Source organism: Patiria miniata, unplaced genomic scaffold, assembly GCF_015706575.1.
Source record: "Patiria miniata isolate m_02_andy unplaced genomic scaffold, ASM1570657v1 HiC_scaffold_20, whole genome shotgun sequence".
Lineage (NCBI taxonomy): Eukaryota > Metazoa > Echinodermata > Asteroidea > Valvatida > Asterinidae > Patiria > Patiria miniata.
In genome coordinates, this window is record NW_024037059.1 from 25,053,571 (window position 1) to 25,077,790 (window position 24,220).

The following is a 24,220-nucleotide window of genomic DNA, read 5'->3' on the forward strand; positions in this document are numbered from 1 at the left end:
AGATGCTTCCCTACGTGTCCACCCCCACCCCAACCTAGTGTGTCCAGTGTATGACCGTAGCTTCCTGGCTAGAATTGGACTTATTAGCCATCTGCGAACACACAACACCAACTAGTATGGAGATGTTGGCTGTCATCTTCGAATTTCGAAGGACGAACTATATCTACAATTATGCTGGAGGGTGTAATGTGATACATGCAATAATATAAATGTTAAAACAACCACCTCGATTGAGTCACCGCCTTAGTGTCGTAGATATTACATCATATACGAATCCGTTGATGTGAGTTCGATTCCCTTTGGATTTTGTCTTCTCCATCTTTACTACAATGTACTTTGTTTTCTCTTTTAAAAAATGAAGCATTTTAATTCCTGTTTTAAAAAATACGTAAGGACAAAGTGCCCACTTCCTAGGATCGCAATGCTCCTCAAACCTTATCTCAATATGTGTTGGCAGTTTTGCACAAAAAGACTGGAAATGTAGCTTTCGGATTCATATTTACCCGAAAGATTGCTTTTTGTAATTTTTGGAACTGTTTGAAGAGTTGTCACTTTTAAAGTTATCACATTATTAACTCTTTAAACAGTTCACTCATTTTTGGGTTAAAACAGTATTTTGGGGGCATCGCTTTGTCTTCTAGAATTTGCATTGAATTTCCATAGTATAGGGCCTACATTATATAGATCAAGGTTACCGTGAGGGATTTATCTAATTTGGGGGTATCGTACAAAATTTTCATAATTATAGTGATTTGGTTATACAAACAAAAAACTTAACTTACTCAGCCAAACTTAATCGCTGTTGGAATATGCTACTACTTTGGATTTCCTCCCGTAAGTTCTGCCAAAACAGCTAACCCTTAACAAACAAAACAGAAAACGGTGAGGATTAAAAATTCTTTCGTGTCGATTGCAGCCATAATTGGGTTCCGACACTCGCTGCAGATCATTTTGGTTGAAACTTGAAGGCAAATTCTTGACATAATGTCTGCGCAGAAAAAAAACATATTTTAAATGTTTTATAAAAATACCATTAACTTAGGAAAAAGTTATTTTTTACTTCGTTGTCATAACAACCAAGACGTTATCTGCTCAACATGTCTAAAACAGGGCTTAAACAATAATTATTTTTTGTCTAGCAAAAAAACTGTTATTTTGATGTTATAACACGCACCTTACATTTATGAAAAGCAGTTTTTAAAATCGGTCACCATGGTAACCGTTGACAACATTCGTGAAGTTAGGCTCTTTTTGTGTCTGAATGATGAGGAAATACTAGGCTACAATGTCAAATTGTACTTGTGAAAACAGGCCGGGCTGCAGTGGGTTTCATTGCCATTGGGCCGGGGTAACAAAGTCCCCATTTTGAATTTCCAAGATGGTGGCTAAGATCAGATGATAAGATGACCTTGGAAACATTTAGACCCGCAGGTATCCAAAAGTTTGGAATTAATTAAGCCATTATTTTATAAATACGAACCGGACTATTTAGTATTACTACTACTAGTTCCTCCTTCCCAAAAAGTTACAAGTGCGCCCTCTGCCGCCTCTCACTTTTGCAATATTTAGTTTGTTGTGGCCGGGCATATCGGGGGCAATGAAAGTTTGTCGGGACCAAATCGAAACAACTTTACTGAAGTGGAACAAATAATGCGATGGACAAGTATGAGAAAATACGTGTGGTTGGCAGAGGAGCTTATGGGTATGTAACATTCATGCGTAAGATACAGGAAATCTGACAAAATATCTGCAAAGCAGTCGTGGTCGTGGTACCGCGCCGGCCGCCGGGTAGCCCCACTAGTGTGGCCGCGGAATGCTGCGCTGAGGTTCAGAGGTTCAGCGCAGCATACCGCGGCCACACTAGTGGGGCTAGCCGCCGGGTGACTGAGCTAAACTTGCGTTAACTTAGTTACACTTAATACATGTACACTGACTACAGTACAGTGTTGAACCTTCATCAGTTCATGACCATGATCTTAAAGGAGGAACCGGAAAATGTTCCATACTACTAAGCCTCCACTTTATCTCCCACTTGGCAATGCGAATATTTTTTAGGAAAAATGTGTTTTCAGTCTAGACTAGCATGACTATAAGTTGGATGCACATGTACATATGTAGTCTGGCAACGTGCTGGCCAAAGATTGTATAGCACCCTGTAGCCGCGCAGAACGATACATCTGCCATTTCGTTTGTCTACACACAAATCAAATGATGCTACAAATAAACGGTTGTTCAACTTGATTGTATATATTCATTTTAAAGAGGATCCTTTGCTGCATAAAGGATTTAGGCTGTGATGGGAGAGTTTGTGCTTGTCATTTAACGAAAATGGACAATATCGGCAAAAAAGGGATCATCACCGACACAAATTTTAATGCTCGTTTCATTAATTTTGACGTTTCTTTCATCACTTTTTGAAGTGTTTTGACCACTATTTCATCTAAAATACACAGCAACTTTGATTTTTCAAGTTTTGACAATATTGGCCTCAAAACCAGGAAATTGAGGTGCTTTTAGGTATTTAAAGGGAAAATACAACATTTGCAAACATCAAAAAATAAAACTACCAAATCATTTTGAAATACCTTGCTGGACTGTTAGTGAATGACAGTGTAAAACATCCTGTAAAATCATGGCACCTGGTATACTGTCATTTTCAAGAAAAGTGGTATTTTTGTATCAATTTCCAACGCTGATCGGCTGACCAGCGTTGGAAACAACTGTTTTTTTTTCAAATACTGGCCCCAGTTGGCCATCGCACTTGTTTGCAATCGATTAAACACCTATGAATGGGTACAAGCCAGCTAGAATGGTTCCCTGACCTTACAATTCCCCAATGTATGTAAACTGCTCTTTTTCTTTTTAAATGGAGTCAGGGAACCAGACTACAGGAAAATGATTGTTTTTCTTGGTTTTTATAGCATTTTCGAACCCAAAACCTCAAAAAAAGTCAGTGTAACTATATTTGCTATATATTTCCAACCCCCCAATTCCATCCATTTCTGAAAATTACAGCAAAAGCAAATGATGTATATTCCCTTTAAGCACCACATAAATGCCTTTATCACTATTATTATTATTTAATCTGACATGAAATCTAGAATGTTGCCGTTCTTCAATGTACGTTCACTTCCCTTTTTGTCCGTGTTTGTTTTCTCTTTGCACTGGACAGTGTTGCTACATGGAAGTGCAATGAAAGTTCCCGGATGTCTGACCTCAAGAATCAGTATCAATATGTGTGAAAACCGCTGTTAAACTTTTAACATTTTTTTTGCAAATCACACATATTATAAATTGATATGAACAACACGCGTAGAAAACAACTCTGCATGTCAGGATGCATCAACGTCTGTTTCATGAATGGTACAAGACACACTGTGGCTTCAGGTTCTAGGGCACGGACAATCGTCACCAATGTAGACGCAAAATAGTCATTGATGCATCCATTCTACATGTCATGTGATCGTAACCCATATGTGCGCATACGTATGATATTTCCCAACAGGACCGTGTATCTCTGTCGTCGTCTTAGCGACCAGAAGCTTGTCATCATCAAGCAGATCCCCGTGGAGCAGATGACGGGAGAAGAACGCCAGGTAGCCGTCAATGAATCCAAGGTGCTCGCTATGCTGGATCATCCGAACATCATCAAGTATTACGAAAACTTCCTGGAGGACAAGGCCTTAAGCATAGTCATGGAATATGCTGAAGGTACAGTGTAGTAGGTCGCTCTTCAAAACAAAAGTTGACCAAGTCGAAATTTTAAGAGTTGGAATTAGACAGGGCTCTGGAGTGCTCTGAAACGTGCAAAACTAAATCAGGCCAACTTTACTCACAGTTTAGCCAGCAAATTTCTCCAAAAATTCCATTGGGGCAAAGAAAATGTCCTCAGTCTTTCACCAACCAAGTTTGTACACTCAAGTCAATTTTTAAAGGAGACTTTTCTTCATTATTTTGCACATGAGAGGGAAGTCAAGTGATTTCAAAATGGGGCTAAAAAGACTAGACACGTACATGTCCAACCATGGTCCAACTGTTTGAAAACACTGACCTCTTCATTCAGTGTCATTAGTCTGGCTTGACTATGGAGAAATGTGTAGTGAATAGAGACTAGTTTCCGCTTCATGCCACATGTTTCTTTTGGCTCAGTTGATTGATGCAGTACTGAAGCAGTGTTGGACTGGTCGTTTCAGGTGCCAATCTATTTTCTTGTATTGCATGTTTTCAATACCTTAGGTTTTGGGACTCTCATACAGCACTGGGTGTCCCAAATGTTCAGACTAAGATGGAATTTGCGTCTCCCAGATGCAAATTTCATCTTATAAAATGTATGGTTGCAGCACCTGCTGCTTCATCAGACTCAAACAGGACAGCCGACCTGGCAAGCCCTGTGGTCGAGTGGTAAGATATCAGCACTAGTAAGAAAGAGGTCATGGGTTCAAGTCCCACCAGAAGAAGCGTTTAAAATAATGTCTCGCAAGCCCTCGGACAGCACTGAGGATATGGAGTTTATAAGGCAGAGACAGCAAAGGGCAACGAAAAATGCTATAAAATTTTCATCTCCATATAGCAAATTTCATCTCATAAAAAGTTTCAGGCTCAAACCAGCCAGCCGACCCTGTCAAGTTGGGTGGTTGAGCGATAAAGACATCTACGCTAGAAGGCAGGAATTTGTGGGTTCCAGTCCCACCCAAGTAAGCTTGCAGAATTATTTTTTTTCACAAGCCCTCAGACAAAACTGTATATTTACATCCTTTATAAAATACATTGACGAAGGTAAACAAAACAAAACCCAATTAAAAGTCTGTCATATTGTTTATGACACTGTACATTGCGCACTCATAAACATTGGGCACTGTGATTTTCCTTGAAATTCTTACAATAGAGTTTTGCTGTAGGACTAGCTTTAAGGGCCATCCCTAACGTACATGTATGTATACACAAAATGCATGCGTGGTGAATGCAATGTTAACCACCCCTCTCTCCCTTACCCCCCCCCCCCCCCCCCCCACGTTCGTGCGTACATACTTTATGGACAATCCCTAATTATGCTTCCCTTGTCTCGTTTAGTAATTTTGTGCCCAAAACACGTAGCACTTTTGTTGTTTTTAATTCCAGGTGGAACGCTATTTGATTATCTTCAGCACAGAGGCAACGCTCTACTAGAAGAAGGGGTAAGGCCAACAAAAAAAAGTCTCCGGTTTCTGGTATGGAGCTTGCCCAAAAAGTGGTGCGGCGACGCGGCTTTTTTTTTTTTTACTTGTTTTTTTTTTTTGCTTCAAATGTCGGCTGATGACTGCAAATGGTGCCGGACTAAACTTAGTGCAAATATTATGGGAGACCAGAGAGGCCACATAAAGCTTATTCTCGATCATAACCCCATCTAAAATACGTTAAAATTGTGCAGCAACAGGATTCCAGTCAAACCAGTGAGTTTGGCGGTTTTGAGACATCATCTTTCATTGAAAAAAAAACTTTCTCATTTTGCCAACGCGCATGGCTACGGCGACACGCGCGCATACCAGAAACCGGAGACTTTTTTTAGGCCTATGAATTGCTAGCCTGATCTGTAGTGATTAGAACATTGGCTAAGAGTGATTAGTAAATAACTATTAAATACACTATTAACTATTATCTGCAGAAGCTCAAGATCAGTGCATACTGGTCTCTACCCTCACAGGTACCCATTTATACTCTGTATACCCAATTAGACTTTGTAATATAGTTTTCATTTACACCCTCCTGTGACGTCACACAATTTCCTCGACATTAATGGCATGCCACTCGGCATCTTACACATATTTTCTTCCCGTAGGAAGGTGAAACCACATACAAATAATTCAAGAGATCATAGAATCACAGCAAGACACTTAGGTTTTAGTTGTCCATTTTCTCCTGCAATAAAAACTATCGATGAAGTTGGAGCAGAAAAATAGTCTTTTAAAACAATGGACATAGCAGGATTTGAACAGGGGATCTTAGCTCAATTCTTTAGCTACTACTATGTAGGCTACCATCGCAGCTCTACAACTTCTGGTGTTTTTTTTTTTTAATGCTTTAAATGTAACTAATTGACTTATTAATAACAATGATTTGACGTCATTGTTCTTTTCTTGTGGAAAAAAACACATTTTCCCATTTAAAGAAATTCAACAATGAAAATGTGCAAATGCCTTCGTTCAAGCAATAATGAAGAATTTTTGGATGGTGTAAGTAGGTAAATACACCCGGTAGCGTGCCGAGGGACATTCTCACCTACGAATGGTGCGCATCCTCTTGCATTATCCTTAACCAGATGACTAGTTACAAAGAAAGCAATTTATTTTCTGTAAACACTGATAAGATTTCTATTTCTTTCTCCTATTTAGGAAGTCCTCCGTCTATTCTGCCAGCTCCTCCTGTCCCTCCAACATGTCCACTCCAAGCAGATCCTTCATCGGGACCTCAAGACCCAGAACATCTTGCTCAACAAACGACGCGACGTTGTCAAGATAGCAGACTTTGGTATCTCCAAGATTCTCAGTAGTAAGAGCAAAGCCTTCACCGTGGTAGGCACACCGTGCTACATCTCTCCTGAGCTGTGTGAGGGCAAACCGTATCCTTGTCGTCCAAGCCAAAGGCTTGAAACTCCTTCTGCTGTCATGCTAATAACAAATAATTGTGCTGAAACTTTTCATTCTTATTTGTTTGCTGTCAAGTGCACCCCAATAGGGAACTGATGAGTAAAATCAATATTCATTTTGGTATCGATGGTCACATATCGGTTTCATTATTTCATTAGCCCTAACTCCCTAGCATGGTTTACTAGGAGCCATACCCATCCTGGCAAATCCCAACACCATATGGGAAACTGTACACACATATTTTTGACTTTGTTTCTGGAGGTGTGTCAACCCAATGTAAAAGACTGTCAGTTATTAGGGGTTCTTGTACCCATCCTGACAGATTCCAACAAAACATGCCGTTGGGGTTTGATGGGTTGATGAGTTCTGTTAGGGTTAGATATAAGTTCATGAGACAGTTAGTCTATTTCATAGTAAGAAAAGAAAAAAAAGTATTTTCTTTTGTAAACATTGACAATACTTCTTTAACTACATGTTTGGGAATTACACAGGAATTTTTTCCTGGATGAAGCCTGTAAAATTCTCATAACTGGAAATAATAGTATTTTTGGTTTTGTTCTGTCATGTCATGATACAAAGGGTATTTTCAAGTGGTGATATTTTTTGTTTTTAAACAGTCAGTAAAAGATACCTTGGAGAGTTGATAGCTTCTGATTGGTTGAGACTCGATCACGTGGGTGGTATTTTAACGTGATATAATGACCGCCTAAAAAAAACAAGCGAATAAAGTGGCCATCCCCCAATCCAGTCATTATCACGCAGTGAAGACCGGGTCCTCACACTGTTATTGTTTTCGTTTTTACCAGACTGCATACAAATGCATGAACGGGGAAGTGGAAGACATTTTTTACTCTCTGACTGATTAAATGTGTAGAATATTCACACTATTTCTTGTACATCTTTTCTTAACATTTTTTGTTCCAGCTACAATCAAAAAAGTGACATTTGGGCTGTTGGATGCGTTTTATACGAACTACTCACTTTGAAGAGAGCCTTTGAAGCAGACGTAAGTCAATACTTGCTGAATTTCTATCTTGTCATTCTGAAAGCTGGTTCATTTTTCATGTGAAGTGAAAGCAAAACAACTTTCAGGATTTGGTTTTTTTTTAAGTTGAACAAAGAAATTGACTGGAGCTTGGTCAGTTTCTTTGATCACCTCTAAAATTAAAATGCGCCTGGTCAGTTTCCCTTTGTGGTTTACTTGCAAATAAGGGAATGAATGTGGGCTTGGCCAGTTTTAAACAGTATCTTTAAGACTGGTTGGCGTCTGGATGCTGATAATTACCCGAGCTGAAGGTGAGGGTCATTTTTAGCACCCAGACTCCAACCGGTCCTAAAAAAAGTGTTAAATACCAGCCAAGCACAGTTATTCCCATTCATAAATATCTTTTTGGTAAACAAGTTTAATGTCATGTTTTTCGAAACACCCCTCTAGCTGTGCTATGGTATTGCCCTCTCGCGAGTTGCCGTGAAGAATTCCTTATAATGAAGATTGGCTGCGTGATACTGCGTGATGTTGCGTAGAACATGCCGGTGACCTCATGAACTGACCTCCCGGCACGCACCCCGTCAGCATATGAGCCGCCGTATACATAGCGTACTTGCAGCGAAGATGCAGCACATGCTGAACGAACTCATAGCGAATGCCGACGTATTGCACGAATTAGTACCGCTCGTCCTGCGAGCGGGCAGCGCATTGTACTTATTCGTAACTGATGAGAAACGCACAGATAGCGTACTTGCCACAACTCATACGCAGTTGATGCGCTGAATTTGTTACTTGACGTTTTGAGCGTACGGCTGCGTATTGAAAATTTTTGCTAAGGAACTCATAAGGAATTAGGATACGCAAAAGTGTGACAGGGGCTTATGACTTTGAAATACTTACTCACTGGCAGTGTTGCGCATGCCTTTTTCGAGACTTCCACTGTGAGGGACAAACATGCGCACATTTGATCACATGCATATGGTGCAAAGTATCCGTGACTCATTTTTCTGAGTGTGCATAAACCTGTTTCTCAAACCTTGCTAGTTTTTTGGCATCGTGTGAAGAGGGCTTAAAAGCAGCTATCCCAAAAGTAACTGGCGTAATTATTGTTGAAAAACAAACTTGGTTGAAAGATAGTAAGGGGCTAAACTCCCTGTGAAATTATTCTTTCTGGGAAGCTGTCATTTTGAAGAAATCAACGAAAGAAGGCCTTCCCAACGGTGCTTGTTAAAAAGCACCGTAGGAAATTCAAATTAGTAGTTCCTTTTGTTATTCGGTGAAGCGCGCACAAGCATTGGCACGACACACGCGCGCACGGTTGCTATAATTCATTGGATCAGTGCGTGACACTGCGTAGCTGCAATCGGCTCAGTGAGAACGTGTCTCGGACGCTGAATTCAGGCCCAATTCAAAACATGATTCAGCAACTTTTGATTTGAAATCGAGATCCTAGAGTGTTGTTTTTCTCAAAGTATACAGCTAAAGCTGAGCTGAAACGTCATCAGGTTAGTTGTTCAGCACCCTTCTTTAGATCTTGAGCACTTTTGTTGCTTCAAACGAACAAAATGCACAAATTACAAATGATGGACTGTACCTTTAAGCCTCAGGTGCCGTCAACAATGAGTCCCTCGCAGTGGTCCCTTCCAACTGTCTCTGTGTAACATTGCGCACAGAGTCTATAGACTCAAATCAAATTTGAGACTAAATCAGACCCCATGTTTTCCTTTGTGCACACCCCTCCAGAATCTGCCAGCCTTAGTCATGAAGATAATGCGTGGCTCCATCGCTCCAATCTCAGACCGCTACACCGACTACTTGAAACGTCTCCTACTCCAAATGCTTCACTTGGATCCTGACAAGAGACCCTCCATAAACAAGGTGATAGCGGAGCCGATAATCATCAAAACACTGGCCAATGTCTACATGGAGATAGGACGCGTCAAATGCCCTCTCAAGTTAGTCAGCAACTTTGTTTAACTCATAGAGCTATATTAAATTACTAGAGCGCTGACTCATGTTCAAAGTGATGCCTGCTGGGCGCATCCATGGTTGTACACAAACCTATGAAAAACTCAAAGTTTGTACGGCTTTTGTACGGCTATTTGCTTGGGGCCGTCCTCATAAGTCCGAAATTTCGGACTTATGAGGCGTCGGACTTATGAGGCATAAAATTTATTTATTCCGCCTCATAGGTCCGACGCCTCATATGTCCGACAACGGAAAAACGAGGCGTTTAATTTGTCGGACTTACGAGGCGTCGGAGCTATGAGGCGTCGGATCTATGAGGCGTCGGACTTATGAGGCGTCGGACCTATGAGGCGTCGGACTTATGGGTCTTTATTTGGTTAGGGGATGCGATTTTGTTGGACTTATGAGGCGTCGGACCTATGAGGCGTCGGACTTATGAGCGGACCCCCATTTGCTTATCTGCGTTTGTATTCTATACAGGTGCGTTATCGAAGCCGATATGCCCAAAACCGCAACACACGATCAGCATATGAGCGTTTTATTTTGCTATACGCAGACAGCGCAATGCAGATGATTACTGTGACTTTGTTTTAAACCGCCGTGACGCGCTTAAGTTGTTTGCGTAGTTCTACTTGCGCGTTGCATTTAGAGTACACTTTCAAAATTCTACCCATCTAATTTCATTATGTTCTACAAACACGCACATGAATTCAAAATGTCTGCGCCCAGGACGGCTTCAAAGTGTCTCCGCGCGCAAGAATGAGGAGTTAGCGCTCTAGTAATTTAATATAGCTCTATGGCTTAACTCTAATAAACTTATCCCTGCTACATGCTGCAGATTGCAGCAGTTTTGAAACAAGTTGTTCAAGTTGCAACTTGCTGCCAAGTTGCCCATTTTGTGCTTTGTTGTATCTTGTTGCAATTTGCAGGGTACATTGCATAGTGCCAAGGCTGCTACCACAGAATCCACCGTTGCAGTCGTTTGCAGGTGGCTAACTGCTCTGCCACAGCTGCTACAACAGAATCCACTGTTGCAGTTTGTTGCATTTGGCTGGCTTCACTGCACAGTGCAACATAATCTAGTGGTTGTATTTTGTTGCATTTAGCAGGGTTTTCTTTCCAGCATAGATATTTTTACATTTAGCAAGGTACCTGAGGCAATATGGCACAGGACAGGCTTTTTGGCTATTTGCCAAAACAACATGTTGGGCAGTCTTATAGAAATCCATAAACTAATTCGGCAAACAAACTTTATGAGGTTGAACCATGAGGTGGAATTTATGAGTGCGTGCGTATTACACAAGCGTGACTCGCACAAGCCTGGTGCCACCACAAAAAAATGGCTGTCGCAGAATTAGTTTGTACTTTTTGTTGTCATTGATACATACAAGTTTCTGCCTACTTTGTGGGCTTGTACTTGGTTACGTCTTGCTGTACATGTGTTAACATATTAATGGCCAAAAAAAGTTTAGTTCAAACGTTAAAGGGAAAATACAACATTTGCAAACATCAAAAAATAAAACTACCGAATCATTTTGAAATACCTTGCTAGACTGTTAGTGAATGACAGTGTAAAGCATCCTGTAAAATCATGGCACCTGGTATACAGTCATTTTCAAGAAAAGTGGTATTTTTGTATCAATTTCTAACGCTGGTCGGCCGATCAGCGTTGGAAAAAACTGGCTTTTTTTCAAATACTGGCCCCAATTGACCATCGCACTTGTTTGCAATCGATTACACACCTATGAACGGGTACAAGCCAGCTAGACTGGTTCCCTGACCTTACAATTCCCCAATATATGTAAACTGCTCTGTTTCTTCTTATATGGAGTCAGGGAACCAGACTACAGGAAAATGATTGTTTTCTTGGTTTTTATAGCATTTTCGAACCCAAAACCTCAAAAAAGTCAGTGTAACTGTATTTGCTATATATTTCCAACCCCCCAATTCCATCCATTTCTGAAAATTACAGCAAAAGCAAATGATGTATATTCCCTTTAAGGATAAAAAAGAAGATCCAATTAAATTTTTGTTTGTCTTGTTTATTGTTGTGCAGGATTCCCAAACCATTTGTAGTGACATCAAACTCGGCCAACTCCAAGGTACAATCCTCAAATCGGAAGGACAGCACTAAATCCCTGTCTCGGAAAAGTGAGTATATAAATCTTAAATGTAGTTCCTTTTTTTGCTCAGTTCTCTTAACCAGTTCGTGTTGGAGGACGTGATACCACGCACTGGCTGTTTTTATAAACAGGCACGGCTGATGGGTTAAGACATCAAGATTGCCTTGACTTGCCTCTGGGTGACGTCTAAACACGCTAATCCCTCGTGCCTTTTGTACACACACACAAAGTCCAAGCAATCTGTGGAGGCGGACCGTGTGTTGATCTTGAAGTGGCCGTTGTGCACGGCCTATTGTTGTACAATTTACGCTCCAGTGCACACCCTGGAGTGTTGAAACATATGAGGTTTCAGCAAGAAATATCGTACAAATACTGTTGAAGTCACTCTTGCGAATCGATGTTCGTGGCATTTGCCTGTGTAGAAGTTGGCTGGAAAATGTTGCCTTTTGCGAAAATCAAAAATTTTGACAAAATCCTGGCGTGTAGTGGTTAAGTTTGAATGATTCGTAGTAGTGGCTTTTACTGGACTTGTTTATTTGAATCCTACAGTCACTATATTACCCAGAGCTACTGAGTATAGAAAAGTACATTGAACAGTCAACAAATCATTTTGAGCTCTATTTACCAATCCCTTTTAAAGCCATGTAGGATTATTTGCAAATAAATTTAGGCCTAGATTATACTTTAAAATCCTCTGCACCGCTCCAGGATGTCACTGGCTCTGCCTCAACATATTGACAGTGATTGCTGGTGGACTTTGCAGGGTGGAGGCTGTGGTCACCCCTCCAAAAACCACATTCAAGAAATAACAGAGGATTTTGCAGGATAGGTCTCTCTCAAATGATGTCATTTCCTCCCGACCAGCCACGTGCATCGGCATCTTGAGCATCAACTTGCAAAATGCACATCGGCTGCTTCGTACTTCAAACATATTTCAAGCAACAAGCTCACGTGTTTGGAACATTTTCAAGCCTGGGCAATACGTGTTTGATTTCGTAAAATACGCAGTTGCAGTTCTCCTACAGAGATGGCCGTCATTGAGAGAGACCTATTTAGGCTGTATGCTATTTTTACATGGAGGCAGTTGGAGGATTTTGCAGGGTTCAGGTTGCATCCTAGCAAAAATGCCTAGGAAGTTAGGGTCAATAATAAACATGTCATACATTTTCTAATCTTGCCATCAGGCTCCAACTTGGTTCTGAACAGCAGCAGCTCCAGCTTGCCTAAGCTCCGGCCACTCTCAACTGTCTACTGCTGGGGTTATGGTGTCAATACCCCCGTCAGACTCCCCCTCCCACACAGTGACATACAGATTGCTCAGGTCTCGACCGGTCGCACTCAGAGGGTAGCAGTCACTAAGAATGGAAGACTTATCATCTGGGAAGTAAGTACCAAGAACGTTTTTAATGGAAAATATTGTGTTTGGAAGACTGGATAGGACACGCGTATACTTGTGCGCAGTGAAGATTCGGAAAATGCAGACACAAGCAGCAGGGTAGTACAGTGAGGGTTTAACGTTTGCGACCGTGCATGCGTGATGTGCGCGTGCTGCATGGTACTATGTGTGACGAACGCATTTCAAACTTTCAAACCCTCACTAAAAGACTACTCGTGCGTGCTCAAGATGGAGGGTGCTGTGTCCTATCCAGTCTTACTAATGGAGATCAATGGCTACACATCACCATCACCAATCTATTGCGTAAATTGCACAGCATTTTCACACTGTGCAACTTTTAAGTAATGACATTTCACAAAAGTTTCCAAGTGCTTAAGTCCTTGACTTACGTAAGAAATTATGGGGTAACTTGCGCAATCACTTTAAGTATTGTAAGTTGTGGCGTATCAACTGCAAATGACCTATTTAAGGCTACAGTTTATCATTTGCAGCGATCCAAAAAGTGACTGACTTATTATTGTTGAAAAGCATACTTGGTTGAAAGATAGTAAGGGGACTAAACTCCCTCTTTCTGGCAAGCTGTCCTTTTGGAGAAAACAATGAAAGAATACCTTTCCAATGGAAGACACATCTTTGGAAATTTACATTAGTAGTCCATTTTTTTTATTCGGCGAAGTGCACACAAGCGTTGACACGACACACACGGGCGCGCTGTTGCTATAATTCGTCGGATCAGTGCGCGACATCGCGTAGCTACAATCAGCTAAGTGAGAACGTGTCTCGGACGCTGAATTCAGGCGCAATTCAAAACGCGACGCAGCAACTTTTGATTTGAAATCAACATCCTAGAATATTGTTTTCTCAGAATATACAGCATTCACTGAAACTTCAAGTTAGTTGTTCAGCACCATTCTTTAGATTTTCAGCACTTTTGTTGCTTGAAACGAACATAATGCACAAATTACAAATGATGGACTGTACCTTTAACCAGCAAATCGTGATCGTTGTGGTCATTACTGCACAACTCAACGTTACTGCTTGGAGTCCATGGATAAATAACCCAAGAATTGCTGACGTTTTGTCACCAGTCATCCTCTGTAGGCACGGACTCTACCATGCTACCAGGAGCTGTGGATCAGCAGTACCCCAGCTTCATCCCCCGCTATCTAGAAGGCCAATCAGCAGTCACTATCCAACATGTGTCTTGTGGAGACATGTTCACAGCTTGCTTAACAGGTGAATTGTGTATAAATATCCGCAATGGTTGGAGATGGAGTTATTAATAATGTACTGGCTGGGAGATGTTGCTTGATTGGACTACTTTCTAACTGTGGGAGGTAGTTAAAGATGCGTTCCCATGCTATTTTTGAGTTTCACTTCGGAAAGGAGATTTGTTTTTTCCAGTGCTTTTCCTAGCAATGTAAGCTTTTTTCCTAGAAATATATAAGTTATTCACCGAATGAAACATCCACTGAGAAAAATCCAACACTGTTTAGTTATTGAATTATTTCTTCCCAAAATGTAAATTATTTGCAGCCAGCAAATAATTCGGATCGCGCAGGGCAGGTTCATTTGCATGCAAAATGAAAGCCCTTTTTCATTGGGTCGCTGACCCTCGAAATCGGAATAAAGTAGGGGTCTTTTGGTTTCATCGTTACAGAAATTGAAAATTTGTTAGGAAAAAAAAATCAATACAAACAGTGTCAAGAACAACCAGCTATGAGAGATTTTGTAATTTGACAAACTGATGAGAACGTATACGATCATAAAAACATGTCGCACAACTTCTCTGATTAAATAAGTAACCTGATGGATACTACGTTTCCTATTTTATTTGGAATATACACCCAAAGGGTTATTATCGAAAAATTAATGGTAAAAAACGATGCCCAGAAAAATGTCCAACTCTAATTACTCAAAACAGGGTTTTTGCTTATTCTTCGGTATGTCAGCTCTGCGATGATATCTCTGTAAATAGTGGGGATTGTGTTGTGGACAAATTCATTTGGAATAGACTAGTTGTATATTTAGGCATTAACTGCAGCAGCCGATATAAAGAAACTTTAGGCAATGGTGTAACTCCACTTTGCGCCTACTCATTATTGCGTAAATTGTACAATATTTCACATTATAACACCTCACCCACAGATTCTGTGTCTTGATTGGCCGAGAGCAAGTCACATGTTACTTTCTAATTTTGCTATCTTTCTGTGCCCAGCCAAAAGTACTATACCCGTAGCAACCAAAGTACTATACCATTAGCAACCAAAGTACTATTTCCACGGCGCGGTATTTGTGTGCAAATGGATGCTGGTGTGCGCATTGCAGACTTGGGTTCAAACATTTCGTGAAGGGGTAGTTTGGAAGAGCTAAATGCATTTCCCCCCAATTTTGTATTGAAATGGAAGTTTATTTCAACTGTGTTCAAATTTCAATAATTTAAAATATTAAAATCAAGCAGAATCTGTGGGTGAAGTGTTATAAAACAAATATTGAATGCTTCGAGTGGTGTAGTAAAACTAGCCTCCCGAGGTGATCCATGGACATTCTATTTTCCCGAGGCGATCGTGCTGATATTATCCTCGTCCAAGATGTTTACATTATTTAAAACGTTGAACAGCTACGCCAAGTTTTGTGAAATCGTTAGTTTATTGCGCAGCTGCGCACTAAATTGGTTGCATAAGTCCTACGCATAGTGTAAGTTGTGCAGATATCCGTTAAATTGGCTTCAGGATTCTGAACATTTTCACTGCGAGAAGATGTCAGAATAACAGTTGAGAATACAGTGCAAGTCAAAAAAAACTATACACTTTTATAACTGGCCATAGTTTTATTCTGTAGCAATATAGATAAGATATTTTCTTTTAAATTGTCTCATTCATATTTAGCCCTGACCAGTTGGTGCAAGTCAGATTTCACCCGACCCCTTTAATTGTCTCCTGTGCAGTGATGCATGAAAACGAATCCAGTGAAAATGTCACCAACAGAAGCAGGAAGAGTTACTCTAAAAGTACATATGGAAACATCTTATCGATTTTGCTACAGAATAAAACTATGGCCGATTTTAAAATGTATAGTTTTTTTTTCTCACACTGTATGACAACAAATACCTGATACACTGGGTCTGTTGCAGATGGCTTTGCCCCAACTTATCCTGGATGTTTATTTAGATGACTTCTAAATTTAAAAAAAAAAAACATAGCCGTCTGGTAAACAACTCAAATTTCTGTTATGTTGTTGTCATGTTGCAGACCGAGGTATATTGATGACCTACGGCAGTGGAGCCCATGGTAGCTTGGGTCATGGTGACTATCACGACGTCTCCCAAGCTAAGATTGTAGAAGAGTTGCTAGGTTACGAGGTCGTCATGGTATCCTGCGGTGCATCGCATGTCGTGGCTGTCACCAATGATAATGAAGTGTTCTCGTGGGGCAGAGGAGACAATGGTAAAACTGCAGTGATTACCGGCCAATGAATATCAATACACATTGTTGCTGAGCATGAAAACATTTGGCTCTACGACAACCCCTGGAGATTTGTAGAGACATTTTTTGACAGAAACAAGCTCTCAGCTTCATATCTTCGGCTTAGACGTCAGGAGATATTGGGCTCATGACTTGGGAAACTCGGCTCAACTTCGGTCCCCGTTATGCTTGACGAACATCCAATCCTGTAGTTTGAGGCCAAAAAATTGAACAGTTTTCCATTTTGTTTTGACATTAAAGCTTTCTTAAACCAGAATCCAGAGATGAAAGCCAGGGTTTTTGAAGCCAATAGTCCCAAATAAGGTGAATTGAGTACAACGCAATTTCCCTGTTAGCTAAACTTTACCACCGTTTCATTCCAAGTTTTTTCCAAAACTCTAAAAAATAGTACACCAGAAATTGCTTTCCTTTCATATAGACTTGAATATCCAACCCCACCAGTTCTGTGGTCTAGAACCCTGCCTTAACACCATGTATTCTTACCTGTCTGTATGCAGGACGGCTGGGATTAGACAGCCAGGAATCCTTTGCTTCACCACAGAGTGTCCTCCTCCCTGTACAGTCTCACATTGCCTCTGTACATTGTGGCTTGGATTGCTCTCTACTGCTGACAACTGATAAGAAAGTCCTAGCTTGTGGAAGCAACAGGTTTGTGTTGGCATTGCAGTCTAGATGAAGATGTCTTGTAAGATGGAAGGTTGTGCCTTCAAAATGTAAATTAATTTTGCCTTCATGCGATGTTCTTTTACATGTACAGCCTGTCTCAAAAAAAATGGTGCAGTCGAAAACGATTTTTTTTTTTTCAATATTAAATCTCAACATAAGTAAGTCGTTTTGAGCATCACACTAAAGAAAAAAGACCAGGCTTTCCAATACTTTTTGTTTCATCTCATTTGCTTTTGTCAATCCTGGGATAACTCCAGTTTACTGTGGAACACAAAAATCGAGTTTGTTTCTTTTGCTAAGTTGCAATCTTTTGTGAGCTTCAAGACAGCATGGCACAGTACTCGAAACAACTCTGCCCATACATAAAAGTGGCACAAAATCAATTTTGGTGAATCGCACTAAATTGATTATATCTCTGAATTGACAAAAGCAAATAAGATCAAACAAACACTATTGGAAAGCCCAGTCTTTTTTCTTTATTATTATGCCAAGTAAGAATGACTTATTATGAAATTTCATATTTAACCAATTTTTTTTCTGATTGTACCATTTTTTTTTAGACAGGCTGTATAATCGACGTACTTTATTCTCAGTGCATGACCACCTTCAAGAGTCCCAGTAGTAGGGACACACCGCGTGCACGTACCAGCTTGCAAGTGTACTGGCTGTGTTTCGGGGAGTCTGTTCTTGACATGGGTATAATTGTTCTCGCGCTCGAATGGCGGGAACACGACTTACGAACACTGCACTCAGAACAGGATCATGCACCGCCTATCCTGTCAGGGGTTGCACGAACAATATATCCGTGTCAAGAATGGACTGCCCAAAGTCGGCTGTATTGCGCTTGAATGTCACTCCCAGTGGTCTCCCCCAACTCGCCCTTTGTAACCGTTGAGGGGGTACTTGTGCATGGTCTCCATAAGCACTGCATTCTCAGTGCCATCTGAGGCTAGGGTGCAATACTCTAGAAGGAGGTTGAGGGTTTGAATCTTAGCCTAGAAAGCTTGTGATATTTTTCTCATGAGCTCTTAAACAGCACTGAGTCACTGCGACAAAAAGTCTTGCTTTTAGCTGTGTCAACGACTCGAATAAACTTTAAGCAACAGTGTAGCTTATGTACTCCACCATATTTTATTGCAGAAATTGGACAAGACGTCATTTCATGGAAGTTAATCAACATATACAAGTACTGATACTTACTTCTGTTCAATAAGTTTTTAGCCATTTGAAAAGAAGGAGAAAATGGCAACTAAACAAAATGTGAGATGCTGCATCAACTTAAAGTCCCCAGTACCATCACAAAAGCATGACTGTTCTAAGTTTCTTGTGTCACTATATGCTTGTCAGTCTCACAAGCACTATGCAAGTTGCATTGTCTGTGTACAAAATGTAACTGTGTGATTCTTTTTGTTTCTCCCCAAAGATATAACAAGCTAGGCCTAGATGATGTCGGTCCTAACAAGAAGACAAACGGTAAAGTAGATGAGATGCACACCTACAGTCCAGTGGTTTCATCCCCTATTCATCAGCTGTCAATCCATAGTGTTGCCATAGGAACAGCTCATGCTGCCTTGGTTACAGGTAGGAATTTTGGCCTTGATTTGTCTAAGCCCCCCCCCCCCCCCCCAAAAAAGTCTTCTGTATCTGGTATGGAGCTTGCCCCAAAAGTGGTGTGGCGACGCGGCTTTTTTTTTTTTTTTTTTCTCCTCTACTTTTTTTTCTTCAAATGTCAGCTGATGTTGCAGATGACACTTTGATCCCCTTAAAACTCTCACAAATATCCTTCAGGGTGGAGCTTGAGGTGACCTCAGGAAGGCCATAAGGCTTGAGAATTGTGCACCCACTTATGATCTCAACCAACACCAACATTCTACGGGAAATCAGGATAGTCAAAACAAAACTCAGAGAAAAAGGTAATGTCAGACCATACAGCGACATCGACATCGTGCATGTGCTGCCAGGCTGGTCAGTAGTCTGCTCCCTTAAATATTGCGCTAATTAAAAAGCGTTTACGACCAGCACTCTGTCAGTCTGGCTTCCAGACACACAATTACAAAATTACAACACCATCTGCAAATGGTGCCCGACTGAATTTAGTGCAAAATTTATGGGAGCCCAGAGAGGCCATTACTCGATCATAACCCCATTTAAAAACACATTAATACTGTGCAGCAACAGGATTCCAGTCAAACCAGTGACTTTGGCCGTTTTGAGACAGCATGTTACATTGACTTGTTAATTTTGCCGACGTGCATGGCTACGGCGATGCGCGCGCAGACCAGAAACCGGAGACTTTTTTGGGGGGGGGGGGCCTGATTATTTTGATTGTATTTTATTTTTGTGGGACAGTCTTCATCAGTGTGTTAGTCCAATAACACCATTGCAAGTGAATCAGACTCAAGTCCTATTTGAGTCACATTTTTGTTGACTAGGACTCGGACCGAAGTCACTATCGACAACGAATCTTTCTCAGATTTAACAATTTGGACTCGAAATTGGGACTCAGACTCGACTAAGTGACTGAAACTCAACAAATGACAAATAAAAATTTTAAAAACACAAATATGCTCATGTAGAATATTTAATGAATAACTCATTTACTCATCTAAGAATCTTTTGCAAATGGATTTTCAGATTTCCGATTTGATAAAAGCATTCACATTTTTATTTTCTTGGTCTGCAGATGATAATGTGTGCTTCACGCTGGGTTCCAACCAGTTTGGTCAGCTCGGTTGCGAGACTGAAACCAACACCCCAAGAATCCCTTGCCGACCAACATTCCACGATGACGTGCAGATAACGGCGGTAGCATGTGGGGATATGTTCACTGTTGCTTTAGGATCAGGTAAGACCGGCTTGTTGCCTCAAGTTTCATGTATGTCAACATTTGGCGATTGGAGAAAGATGCAATTTTCACCTGAGTTTTGCATGGCATCTACAGTATGTCCTAAAAGAAGTGTCAGTCTGACTGTTTTTAAATAACTACAAAACGATGAGGTCAGTTTTAAAATGTTGGCTGCGCAGATACCCCTAAGCCTTGGTCTCAACCCCTATGAGATTTCATTTAATTTCAGTCACGCATCACTACACAATTGGCAATTGATCACAACAACATTTTTGGACACTGAGACCAAGTTCCTTGCCTTAATCCATTTCAGTGCTGTGTTATTTAAGCTGTGTACAATACTGCATGTTCAGAAAAAAAGCTGATGTGGTTTGGGATTGGAATCGTTTGCCCTTGAGCATTAAACTGAGGTCTTGCCATAATGATTGATAGCCAGGCCAATGATTCCAATCCCAACCGCAGCCCTTTTCACAACATGAAGGATTCTACACAGCTTACTGAACACAATACTGATATTGAATAAGGCAATGAACTTGGTCACAGTGTCCAAAAATGTTGTTGCGATCAATTGACAATTATGCAGTGATGCGAGACTGACATTAAATGAAACTCATAGGGTTGGGCCAAGGCTTAGGAGTATCTGCACAGCCAAACATTTTCAAAATTGACCTCATGGTTTTATAGTTATTTCAAAAATAGTCAGACGGACATTTTTTGGGGACATACTGTAAAGTGATGCTGATGGTAAACAAAAAAAATCCGTTACAAAATGCCAAGCAGCATCACTCTGTGCTCTGGAATTTGTGGTCTCCCCAATGTAAAACCTCAAAAGAAACCGCCCGTTTAAACTGTCAGTGCTGAGATTTGTTTTAAAAAGTTTGAGCAATATGCTCCAGAGAAAGCCGTGGAAAATTGGGTCTTAAGATTTTTTTTTTGTATCAAATTGTCATATTTATGGTCTTTAACTTTTACATGGGATAATCATTGTATTGAATATTATCAATACTAGATTTCCGATATAACAATTATTGAAAATTCCGATATTGACGGTGTTAAGCTCAGTGAGGTATTGATGTTGTCGACATTCTTGACTTGTATGCTACTGTTCGTGAAAAAAGGCAACAGTCTTTTTTTCTTGTTTGAAACCTTTGCATCTTAGATGGCCAGGTGTTTTCCTGGGGCAAGAGTTCAAGAGGTCGACTGGGCCGACAGGAGGACCACTCTGGAATCCCACAGAAGGTGGAGCTGAATGAGGAAGAACCCTTCACAATAACATCCATCTCCTGTAACCATGGCAACACACTGCTGGCCACCAAACGTAAGTGTACTCCACTCTGAATGCTGTCTCGGAACCAAACATCTCTCATATTGGACTGAATTTTTCAGGGGTTGCTATTTTGTGACTGAATATGCCACCTCTGTTGCACATGTTATACTGTACTCGATAATGAACCAGTTCGCGTTGGAGGACTTGACAGGTTAAGACGTCAAGATTGCTTCGACTCACCACCGGGTGAAGTCTAAACTCACTAATCCCTTGTGCCTTTTGCACACACACAAAGTCACAAAGTCCTTGAAGTCTGTGGAGGCGGACCGTGTGTTGATCTTGAATTGGCCGTTATGCACGGCCTATTGTACAATTTACGCTCCAGTGCACACCCAGGAGTACTGAAACATATGAGGTTTCGGCAAGAAATGTCGTACAAATACTGTTGAAGTGACTCTTGCGAATCAGTTTTTGTGGTGTTTGGCTGTGTATCAGAAGTTGGCTGGAAAGTTTTGCCTTTTGCAAAATTGAAATTTACGGCAAAAGTAATCCCGGCGCAAAGTGGTTAATTTTTGGATAGTAGAAATGTCACTTTTGTCTACATTGTCTTGTCTGTTTCGTAACAGTTTTACTCTTTTGCTCTTTCTTGCAGCATGTGTTAATCAAGCAGATTCTCCTTAATCCTGTGCCTGGAAGACAGAAACTTGAAGAATGTTTTCATCTCTATTGCTTTTGGTGCTCACCAGTCAATCAAAACCCTTGCCAACAAAATTTCCCCTTTTTTTTTGACACTCCAAAACAAAAAAATACCCCAGGCTCGCCCGGACGTAACTTCAACGACCATACCATTGCCAACTACTTACAGGGGTTTCTGTCTCTCGGGTCCCTCACATTAGACGTTAATTTAGGCCCATGTACATTCCTATGGGAACTGTGTGTGCGGAGCCGCTATCAAATTGATCCACTCTTGCTTCTTGTTGCACAGTCAAATGAATCATGACCCTCAGAGTAGAAAGGTGATGATATAAACTCTAGGCTCGTCCAAAATAGGAAACAAGTTCCAACCATAAGAAAGTGATCAGATACCTGCATTAATTAGACTAAACGTAGTCCAGTTCGGACCACACAGAGAACTAAAATTGATTTTCAGGATTAACGAACCCTCAAAGCCCCCTCTTTTTTACAACTTTTCAAAAACTACATCGGAAATATCCATACACATTTAAAGAGTGTAGCCCCTTAGCTTTTCAGCAACGAAAAAATCTTTCCAATCAGGTAAATAGTTATTGAGTTATGGCCAATTCAAAAAAAGTGCCGATTCTGCAATCTGTCCTCGGTCTCAATTGTCATTTGTTAGGAATGTAATGGAAATGGGGTGAAGGTAGTTTTGCTTTCTTAATCTCTCTTTATTTATTTCGTTCATTATATTTTTGTATTGCTTGCAACAATGGTCATTTATCCTTTTGGAAGTAATGGTAGTCCTGAACAGAACTGTTTGGTTAACTTCTTGGATGTTTACTTTGCTGCTCTGTCTCTCTGCCCTCTACTTGGTAGCAGATGCAAATTTCAGTCCGTGTTCTTATTGCGGCAGTCAAATGTCAGTCGCCGTGGACAAAATGGACAAGCAGTACTTGTTTTCAATTGAGACTTCCTGTTTTATTTAACCACCCTGTACTTAAAGATAAGATGATTTTTGTTAGCACAGGGAATTTTCATCACATTTTAATGAAGAGTGAGATTCATAGTTTCATGCAAATGCCCATGACTAAATTGTATTAAACAAGAGACACTCCTTTCTTGTTGAAATTTTTTTAACAAGTGCACTTTTCACTTGCATTGGAATTCTATGTCATCGGGACCATTAAAAGTACATAGGATAATTTTATCAAAATTTTAAGTGGGTGTATAAAAACTAGCCTGTTGAAGTTTCAGCTCCGTGGATACTGCACATTTTGAGAAACAGAGAAAAAGATATGCACAATTTTTGGGGTCTCATAATTGGGTACCGTTGATAACACATACATGTATAACGCACATAAAATGTGTACTCGTGAGCACCCAATTTGAAACCACCTTCAGATGTCAGTTTTCTTCCGAATGATACCATTTCCGGCGGAATCATTTCACAGGGTATTGTGAGCAAAGTTTTCCAAGTAAATGAAGATGTTCCCACATGGCTCTAAGCAGGAAGATATTTCAGGAACTTGAGCACAGTATACTATTTTTTGACTCTAATGATTTTCACCAAATCCAGATTGAGATGTATTTCTTTTAAAAAGGCATATAATATATATACATTGTATATATTTTATGTAAATATGTAATGTATTTATAGTTTTCTAATAATCAAGTCGATTAAGTTATTTATTTTGATAACTGTACAGTTCATTTTTGTATGCTTTTGTATTAAAATGTTCCTTTAAGATAACCTTGCTCTGTGTATGGTGTTGCATTTTCATTTGTTAGTGTTGCGGGTGCAGTGAACTAATTCAAGTTAGAATTTCTACACCAGCTGATTAGCATAAAAAGTGACTGCACAATTTAAAAAAAAAAAAAGGAGATTGGCTTTAAAAAAGGTGGAATTGTGTAAATATAGCTGAGGATTGACTTACCGTTTTTTGGGCTTCCATCCGAGAGCAGATTTGATAAAATTACAGTTTAAAAATGGGTCCTATTTGCCTGAGAAAGTGGAAGGATGCCATTTGTAAAATGGAGGCATGCAGTCTTGGGAAGTACCACTTTTCGGGAGGTGATTATGTTTTTGTGAATAATTAAAAATGTCATCGGCTAACCCACCAAAAATTGAAAAGAAATAGGCAGAAGGATAAGAAAATAATTTAATTTTTGTTTGAAAAAGCC

General features: G+C 40.3%; 1 protein-coding gene across 1 annotated transcript; it reads left to right on the forward strand.

The window, feature by feature from the left end:
* The first annotated feature begins 1,559 nt into the window (after positions 1-1,559).
* Positions 1,560-22,269, forward strand: LOC119728303 (serine/threonine-protein kinase Nek8-like). Its single transcript, XM_038200489.1, has 15 exons — positions 1,560-1,702; positions 3,506-3,711; positions 5,119-5,174; positions 6,369-6,595; positions 7,548-7,629; positions 9,355-9,566; positions 11,636-11,730; positions 12,887-13,086; positions 14,187-14,334; positions 16,350-16,544; positions 17,081-17,231; positions 18,673-18,830; positions 19,933-20,094; positions 21,254-21,412; positions 22,014-22,269. The coding sequence occupies exons 1-15, from the start codon at positions 1,656-1,658 to the stop codon at positions 22,040-22,042; spliced, it is 2,127 nt and encodes a 708-aa protein (XP_038056417.1). The 5' UTR covers positions 1,560-1,655; the 3' UTR covers positions 22,043-22,269.
* Positions 22,270-24,220: the final 1,951 nt, after the last annotated feature.